At 35.9% G+C, this 9670-nt stretch overlaps 2 protein-coding genes across 11 annotated transcripts in view; one reads left to right on the top strand and one right to left on the bottom strand.

Moving 5' to 3' along the window:
* Nucleotides 1-9670, top strand: part of NF1 (neurofibromin 1) — a 305276-nt gene that overhangs the window by 216026 nt on the left and 79580 nt on the right. The window lies entirely within an intron of this gene.
* OMG (oligodendrocyte myelin glycoprotein) lies at nt 5902-8672 on the bottom strand. Its single transcript, XM_017542055.2, has 2 exons — nt 8426-8672; nt 5902-7596 (listed from the first exon to the last, which is right to left on the bottom strand). The coding sequence occupies exon 2, from the start codon at nt 7588-7590 to the stop codon at nt 6268-6270; it is 1323 nt and encodes a 440-aa protein (XP_017397544.1). The 5' UTR covers nt 7591-7596; nt 8426-8672; the 3' UTR covers nt 5902-6267.

The raw sequence follows: 9670 nt of genomic DNA on the forward strand, positions 1-9670 counted from the left end.
AGGGGCAAGCGACTGTCTAAGCTGAAATCAAAAGAATGAGTAGGGTTTGAGAGGCAAGAGGGAGAGAGAACATGCAGCATCTCTGAGAGCCTGGTGGCATGAAGCGTGGTGATTGAGGGACAGAAGATAGTTTGAACTATAAAATGTTAGAGAGCTGGAAAACTTTAAGATGATATTCTAAAGGGAAGCAAGGGCCTGATCATGCAGTAAACCATATTAAGAGTTTAGGGCCTGGTGTGGTAGCTCACACCTATAATCCCAGCGCTTTGGGAGGCCGTGGCGGGCAGATCACCAGTTCAGGAGATTGAGACCATCCTGGCCAACATGATGAAACCCCATCTCTACTGTAAATACAAAAACTAGCTGGATATGTGGCATGTGCCTGTTATCACAGCTACTCGAGAGGTTGAGGCAAGAGAATCGCTTGAACCAAGGAGTCAGAGGTTACAATAAGCCAAGATTGCGCCATAGCACTCCAGCCTGGTGACAGAGTGGGACTCCGCTCAAGAAACAAAAAAGCATTTAGATTTTATTCTGAGATGTGAGAAATTATTGAAGGGGAAGGATTGGTACACAGTTCATCTTGTGTCTTCTTATTTCTCTTGTTTTCTTACTCAGTCTAGATGCCTTAGACATTTGAGTAGTTCTTTTCTTAGAACTCTTGCATTTTTAAGGACAAAGCAGGTAATAAAATATGCTTGGTCTACAGTGTTAGCATTTTGGCATGTTTCTTTTTATTACTTTTTAATACATAGTTCTATGTATGTTTATATCCTATTATTTTTCTTATTTTTCTAATATTTGCATTTTCCACATTTCACACTTTAAAAAACTCTTCAAATATTTTTATTGGCCACATATTCTGGTCAGTGGGTTGTCATTAATTTCTTAATGGTGGATACTTATCATTGTTTCAGTTTTTCTTGTTAGAAATAATGCCGTGATTTACCTATAGGCAAAAGTTTAAATACCTTAACTATAGGCAAAAGTTTAATACTTTCACTGTAGACAGAAGTTAAAATATCTTACGTTTTTTAAAATTTCATCACCAAATTGCTGTCCAAAAGAGTTGTGCCAATATGTGAATGTGGCCATTTCATTATACCTTCCCCATCATTGGCTTGTATTACTTTTTCTAAAAAAATTGCTTGCTATTTTCATAGTGAGAAATGATGACACATTTTTATTGCATTTCTCAATTATGTGGTTGACCATATTCCCATGTATTAATCACAGTGTTGTATATCTTGTAAACATTCTTTTTATGTCCTTTGCTCATTTGTTCATTGCAAATTTTAAGATTTTTTTCTCATCAATTTTATGATCTCCTAATTAACAACCTCCTTTACAGCATTTTACTTGAATATTTTTATCAGGCTGGTTGCTTCAACATAATGGGGATTTTGTATAGACAAATCTATTGATGATTTATTTGTGATTGTTTTTTTCCTAATTAAAACAAATAGCCTTCCACCAGAAGACTTCTAAATATTTTTAAATTCTGCTGCTGGTTTTATGACTTTCTCATTAATGTTTTCTTTCACTTTCTTGGTGTATCACATGAAGTGAGTGTTAAACTGAACTTTTTTCCAATGTCCTCATCATCATTTATTGAGTCTTTCCTTTCCCCTTTGGTTTCTGGTTTTTCTTTATAAAGCTAACAGTGTTTGAGAACTTACTATGTGCTAGGTGCTGCTCTAAACACTTTGCCTATATTATCTCATTTTCTTCTCACAACGGCCCTGTAAGGAAATAGAGGCAGAGACCTAATTTGCTGAAGTTACACAGTTAGTGAGTAAAGCTCTGTCGTATATTCAGTTCTTCTGTGTGCCTTGTGCTCTAATTGTGCTATTGTTTCTATATTGTGGTTATCTTTCTATTTTTATGCCACTGTCATTCTGTCCTAATTATGACAGATATATGTTTCTCTCTCAAGAAAGGCTAATATCGGCCAGGTGCTATGGCTCACGCCTCTAATCCCAGCACTTTGGGAGGCCAGGGCAGACAGATCACCTGAGGTCAGGAGTTCAAGACCAGCTTGGCCAACATGGCGAAACCCCATCTCTACTAAAAATACAAAAATTAGCCAGGCATGGTGGTATACACCTGTAGTCCCAGCTACTCAGGATGCTGAGGCAGAAGAATTGCTTGAACCTGGGAAGTGGAGGATGCAGTGAGCCAAGATTGCACCACTGCACTCCAGCCTGGATGACAGAGAAAGACTCTGTCTAAAAAAAAAGAGAAATTTTTTTTTTTAAAAAGGCTTATATAACTGTGCTGTTTATTTCTTTTTCTATTCTTGCTTATTCTTTCTATTCTTATGTTTCTAAGTGAACTTAAGGTTCCAAAAAGTTTCTCATTGGAATATTTTTCAGAATTGGCTCAATCTATAAAATATACTGGAAATAATTACAACTTTACAGTATCCCATCAAAGTCCTCTGTACCTTAGTGTTCGGTGTGTTCCAGGTGCTAAGTATTTGTTGAGTCAAAGAATGAATGAATGGAAAGACCTGAGTTTGTCATCTGCATCAAGTCTTAGTTTATACTTCTCATTAATGTTTTTCAGATTTTCCTCATTTGATCCTGCATATTTCATGTGAATGTTATTTCTTGACATTGTATATTTTTTTCCATAATTTTGTAATTATCTGTTGCCAATATCTATTATTTCTGTTTTTTGTTTGTTTGTTTGTTTTGGAATATCCCAAAGAGTGTTTAAAAGATTGACAATAGTGGACAGCCTTGTTTTGATTGTGATTTTAATAGAAATATTAAGTTACTTTTCACCAGCATAATGTTGGGTGGTAGTGTGTAATACATCCTTTTATCTAGTTCTTAAAATATATTTTATAAGGACTAATTTTATAAAAGATTTTAGGTTAACTCTTGTCTGACATTTTTGGTGTTGAAGGAATTTGCTGTTGTTTTATAGCATCATTATGGAAGATATTGAATAGCACATATTTGTGATCTTTTAAGTTAGCCATAGAAGCCATTTTCTCATTTATTGTGATAAGTGAATGTCTTTCTTTCTTCTGGGTCCCTGTTTCACTGTTACCTAAACCTGGTTTCTAGCAGGGAGGAGACTAAAGCAAGCATATCCTTGCATTCCCTTGCTTTCAGTGTGTAGAGCTGAAATGTTGCCATATATGGGAGGTTCTCATAGCATTGGGTTTGGACATACAGATGTGATAATAATCCTCACAACAACAACATTATTGTATCTAAGAATGTGGGTGGGCCAAGACACTGTGAAGGGTTTATGTGAATTACGTCATTTAATCTCCAGGAAAAAAAAAACAACACTGTAAGTTCTGCCAGACCGTTTTATTGATGAGGAAACTGTGACTTAGAGCACAGTAGACCACAATAACTTGTCTATGGTCATACACCTGAGAAGTGGCAGAGGCAAGTTGCCTGTAAAGTAGAGCCAAGCCTTAGGGATGGATGGGTGGAGATAAATGTAGATATATGCGTATATAGGGGTATGTGTATCTGTACACATATGCATACATATTTGATGAGCTTGAGAGATAAATGCTGAGGACTAATGCATTTTGAAATTTTTCTGGAGCCAGTAATAGAGTGGTACTTAATGGCAGATAATCAGCCTTTTTCCATTAATAATAAGAATACAATTTCTTTGGAAGGAAATGCTAATTATAGTTGTCCCTCAGTATATCTGGGGGATTGGTTACCAGACCTCTATGTATACCCAAATCTGCACATATTCAAATCCCAAAATTGGCCCTGTGAAACCTGCTTCCATATGGAACCTATTTATACAGTATGCAGGTTTCACATCCCACAAATACGGTATTTTCAATCTGTGTTTGCTTGAAAAAAAATATGTGTAAGTGTGCCTGTGCCATTCAAACCCATGTTGTTCAAGGGTCAACTGTCCTTTAAGGCTAAATAATGCTTCTGTCTAAGGACTTACAGTCTGAGTAGTTGCCATATATTGTACTTGTAAATTTACCGAGTTTGACTCTGCACTTTGCAGACATGTCTGTAGGATTGGCATAATCCACAGACATAAGAATGCTTCCAATGCAGTAGGAGCATTCTTATCACTTTTCCCCCTAGGAATTCTAAGACAGCATTGAATTTCTGGTACCCTCAGAGGAAAAGACAATTAACTCTAAGAAACCTACTATCTGTGGAAGTTGGTGTACGTGTTTTTGTTTTTTTTTTTTTTTTTTTGAGACGGAGTTTCGCTCTTGTTACCCAGGCTGGAGTGCAATGGCGCGATCTCGGCTCACCGCAACCTCCGCCTCCTGGGTTCAGGCAATTCTCCTGCCTCAGCCTCCTGAGTAGCTGGGATTACAGGCACGTGCCACCATGCCCAGCTAATTTTTTGTATTTTTAGTAGAGACGGGGTTTCACCATGTTGACCAGGATGGTCTCGATCTCTTGACCTCGTGATCCACCCGCCTCGGCCTCCCAAAGTGCTGGGATTACAGGCTTGAGCCACCGCGCCCGGCGGTGTACGTGTTTTTTAAAATAAGATACACGTATATGGTAGAGTAGGCATTATCTAAGCTATTAGTCCCTATCCTAGATGGTGAAGGTGCTAATCAGTGTTTAGGAGAAGGTAGAGATAGCTTGCCCAAACAGAGAAGTAATGCATTTTAAAATCATTTAGGGGACTTTTGCAAATAATCCTGTTTTTTCATGGTGAGATTCCCTGGCACAGGGAGCCAATCAGATTTGCTAGGGCAGAAAAATGTTCAAGAGCTACTGTACTAGACAGCATAGAAGAGGACTGTTTTGTTGAAGCTTAATGGTAATTTTTCCATAATCCTGGTCCTTAATAATTAAAGAACACATTTGAATGTTGTTACTTTTCTCTCTTTCAATAGAAATGTTCCTAAACCAGAAAAGAAGGCTATCTGAATTTTTAAAAAATTTTTAGGAACGAGCACAAAAATTCCTTTCTGTATTTTTTCCCAGCTCTAGAAATTCTTGAAATGAGATTCTGCCATATGTCTCACAAATTAAATACCACATTTGTATCTCACCCATCTTAGTTATGCTATCTTGCATTTTAATCTGTCCTGTTTCAGGACTTCTTTTGCGGCCTTGTGGATGTTTCTTATATTTGTCACTAATTCATAAGGTGGCTATTTTTATATTTGTAGAACATTTCTCAGTGATTTTCTTCTAGTTGGAGTTCCAGGGTGGTTTGATTTGGAGTGTCAAGATCTGTCCCATGCCTAGCCTTAGTCTTCAGTCTGCTTTATTGGGTTCACCACCTGGTTGTAGCACCAAATGCCCTTTTACCTTTCCCTCTCTTCTTTCTCCCTTCCTTCCTCAGTACTGCCCAAGTTTGTCAGACTCAATGATTTTATTCTTAAGCTAATCTTATTTTTAATTAAGATAACTCACATTCTGATTTCTGATTTGCAAAAGATAAATTTCCTTCTCCTTCATGTAGTAGGATTTTGATTTTGTATATATTTAAATTTTCCATTAATGGTGTGTTAAATCTGCACTAAAACTGCTTCTTTACACATTTAAAAATTTTTTCATTATGTTTTTAACATTTTTCTTGCATCCAAAAACAAAACCGTTAAACTTTTCTTATTAAAATGCAAAGCCTAATGTCTTCTAGCTTTTTGAAGAGCTTTTGTCCATTATATAATCTGTAAAGTAGCCAAGAGTTCCTCAGAAGCAGGACATCATTTAGATTTAAAACAATTATAGCTTGTCTGTAAATAATGTTGTAACATAACCATTCATGGGGTGGCAGCTGTGGTTTTACTTCAGTGACAAAATTCTTGCATACTACCACCATTTTATTTACCTTAAAGATTTTACCAAGGTACCCTAGAACAAAAATGATGAGGTCATTTTGATTCTGCTAAAGTTGGTATGACTAGAAAACTAAGTGACACAGTTACGAGCATAGACCTTTTATTTTTTTCCCAGATGTTTGACAGTGTAAACATACATAAAATACATATTAAAGTTTAGATGCTTTATATTTTGTGCAGTAAATTGAAGCCTTAAAAAGAAAACATTTTTTTTTTAAAAGAAACTGATTAGTTTACTTAATTAAGACAGTAAAATAGCAGCAAGTACCAAGACATTGTGCATTTCTTTTATTTAAGACAAGTTACTTCAGTTACATCACAGTCAGAAATGTTAAGACTGGCTTTCTCGAATACTTAATATAGCTTGAATCACTGGTTAGATATGGACATATTTTCCCAACAGTACATCAGGAAGGAGTGCTTTCAGTAGGTTCAGAAAATGCAGACCCTCAGACAGCCAGCATGACCACAACATTGAGCATTAAGAGAAATGAAGCATTTACTTTCCAAGCATTTGCCACAGAAGGTAATCGAGTCTTTACATTTGTGGTTGTCTCTTCCCTCCGTAAGTTAAGGGTTGTGCTTTGTTGAGGCATTTCAGAGAAATTATTTGGCATGCCACTAGTGATACTTAGGGTCATGGGTGTTGGGGATGATTTTGTTGAGCTAGTGAGGCTTGTGTTTGTAACCATTCCATCTTGGAGATGAATAGTTAGAGTTGCAGCTGCTGCTTCATGTGAATTTATAGTCTCTGTGGATGTATCTTCTGGATAGGGCACAAAAGCCTTATCAGTGCTAGTAAAGGTGGTATCTTTGCTTAGAGTGGCACCAAACGTTGTTTCCTTTGTTCGATATTGTTTGGGTATTTTGGTCACTTTGGGTTGAGTTACCACACTCAGAGAGTTAATGGTGTCCACTGTCTGCATCCCACTTACAGTGAATAAACTCGATGTAAATCCAGAAGGTGTGGGATATATGTTATGTTCCTTTAAAGATGATATTTGGGTAGAACATGGAGTCCCTATCACATGGACTTTTGTTTCCTTCATCCACTTCAGTAAGTAAGTGATGTTTTGTTTGTGGTCACATGACCACCTGTTATTGTAAAGGCTTATCTCTTGCAACTGAAAGAGTTGATCAAAAGATTGGTCTGGAATGAATGTGAACTTATTGTTGTGCAGGTAAAGATGTGTGAGATTTGTCAGGTTTATTAATGTACCTGGAAGGATTTGTGTCAAAGAATTATTAGACAGGTCCACGATATGTAATTTGGAGGGCATGTTGGTTGGAACTGTCCAAAGTTTGTTACTACTGAGGTTGAGAACCTCGAGACTTCTTAGTGTATTTTTAATGAGGACAACCTTTTCCAGCATATTCTTAGAAACATCCAGATATTTAAGATTCCACTGATAGGCAGTATCAGATTTGTCAAGAAGTTTAATGTTGTTGTTAGCAGCAGACATGTTCCAGAGAGACCGAGGTAACTGAGCAGGCAGGCTTTCAAGCCTGTTGTTTGAAATGTCCAGGGTCCTCAGATTTGTATACTGGGTTAACTGGTTATGCAGATCAGTAAAGTGGTTATAAGACAGGTTTAAATGTATAATATTCTCTTGCAGTCCAGATGGTAATGCAGTCAAGTTTCTGCCTGAACAGTCCACATGCCTGTGCCTCTCTGTACATATACATTGGAGAGGACAAATGCATAAAATACCAGGTGTGAGAAACAGAAGGATGAACAGGCAGAGAGACATTTTCAATATCTGATATTCCATCAAAGCCTAGAAACAAACAGATACACCCTTCTTTTAATATGCAAATACAGTTTAGGCATCTGCATGGGTCAGTTAGCATTAGGCAAAATTTTCAATAAACCTCGTTGTTGTTGAGTCCTTTTATAATTGTTCCAGTGATTAAACTAACAAAGCTCCCCTTCATTTATAGTCCAAATGCTTAATCTTTCAATTGGGCTATGTGGTAGAGAGAGACTCTCTCTCTACTCTCTCCTGCATTTTCTCCTTTATTTTCTCTCCCCCTTCCCCCCTTTTTAACTATGTTCTTTCTTATTTATCTTTCTAGAGCCTTAATATGATAAAAAATAGCATTCTTTGCAAATAGAGTTGCAGTCTTAAGCTATTACTATTTTTGATAACATGCTTTCTTACTCAGATGAGAAAAAATGGCTGTCGTGTCTCTCTCTCTTTTTTTAAATCTCTGCAGTAATGTAATTCAATGTGTGTGTATAGGGTCAGATTTTATTTAGATATTAAAGCAGTTCTTTGAAATTTTATCTTTGTTTTTAGGATAAATATATCTTTGTAAAAGGCACTTAAAATATAGACCTACACAGTACCTATAAACCTCACATTTTATAAAGTGATTTTTTTCTGTAGATTTCAGTGCCCATTTTAAAGGAAAACAATATGTATATTTACAAAGTGAATGAATATAATAAAAATATCCCTTAACTGATACTGCAGCAAATTTCTGGTGCATGCACTTGCTGTTGAATACATATTCAATCCTAACGTTGACTTTTTCTTAAAAAAAAAAAAGAAAAAGGAAAAATATTCCAAAGTCAGTCTTTTACTGATTTAAATAACAGCTTACCGTAGTGTCGTCTTCAATATCAGCATCTCATTTTCTCCGGGAAACTTAAAGCTTAAAGGTCGTCTTGTTCTGGAGAGTCGGAACTGTTTCTGGCTGTGGGCTGTGCTTGCCTGCTCAGCTGCATTGTGTTGCTGTGAGCTGAAGCTCTGCAACCACCTGATCAGTACCACATAGGAGGACTGCAGAGCTGTCGTTGGTGCTGACTCAAATTTATGGCAAGAGGTGCACATGCAACAAAATGGACAATTTTTTTTTAATTTACGGCATTAAGCATACCTATATATCTGATTTGTTATAGGATGGGATACGTTATGCATATTAGAGTTGGCCTTTACTCGTTTCTATGTATTTGCCTGAGATTGGGTTCCATATTTTAACGTTTGCCTCATTAATAATCTGTGATTATTTTAAATACCTCTACTCTTTATTCTTTTTACGTGTCAAAAATTAATTTGACCTTCCTCATGGATGGTTTTCTATTATATTAGTCCCACTATTTTTAACTACTGCCTTTTTATATTCCTTTCTAAAATGGTATAATTCCCATGTCACTTTTTTAATACTATAAAGATCTGGTTTATGATTTTCGTGTCCTTTCCCAACATGGTGATTATTATGTTTATTCAGCTTTTCAAATTTATCAACGACTTAAATGTTCCATCTTCCCTTTTAGGATGTATAGAAGTACTGAAATATGATTATTTTCTCTTTATCTTTCTGATATAAAGGATCATTTGACCAAGGCTATACACAAGCCAGGATACATTTGAAAATTAGCATCGTATACTTTAAATTATCAGTTCCTATGGTAAAATAAACATTTTATTTTATATATTTGGGGTTAAAGTTTTTTTCCTTATGAAACTTTGGGTGGTAAGTGGATATGAGTATTGTTTTTTCCAAAGACATTTTTGGTACTCTATAAATGACCATTTATTTGATTTTCTTTTTTAAGTATAGCAATATCAATTTCAGATGATTTCAGAGTGTTTCACATTTCATCTTGCTGGGAAAGTAGTTTATAGTTTTAAAATTACATGAAATAATGTAAAAGGAAAAATTTTCATCATGAGTTTTATAAAATGAGATCAGATTTATGATAAATTGTACTCCACTCATTAGTGGACTGCTTGTGTAAAGCTGTTAAAACATAAATCTGATTTCCAGAAAGGCTGGTTTACCTTAAAAAAGCAAGTAAAGTTCTGGTGTTCTCTCTCTCTCTCTTTTTTTTTTTTTTTTTTTTTT

This window comes from Cebus imitator, unplaced genomic scaffold (genome assembly GCF_001604975.1).
Source record: "Cebus imitator isolate Cc_AM_T3 unplaced genomic scaffold, Cebus_imitator-1.0 Scaffold140, whole genome shotgun sequence".
Lineage (NCBI taxonomy): Eukaryota > Metazoa > Chordata > Mammalia > Primates > Cebidae > Cebus > Cebus imitator.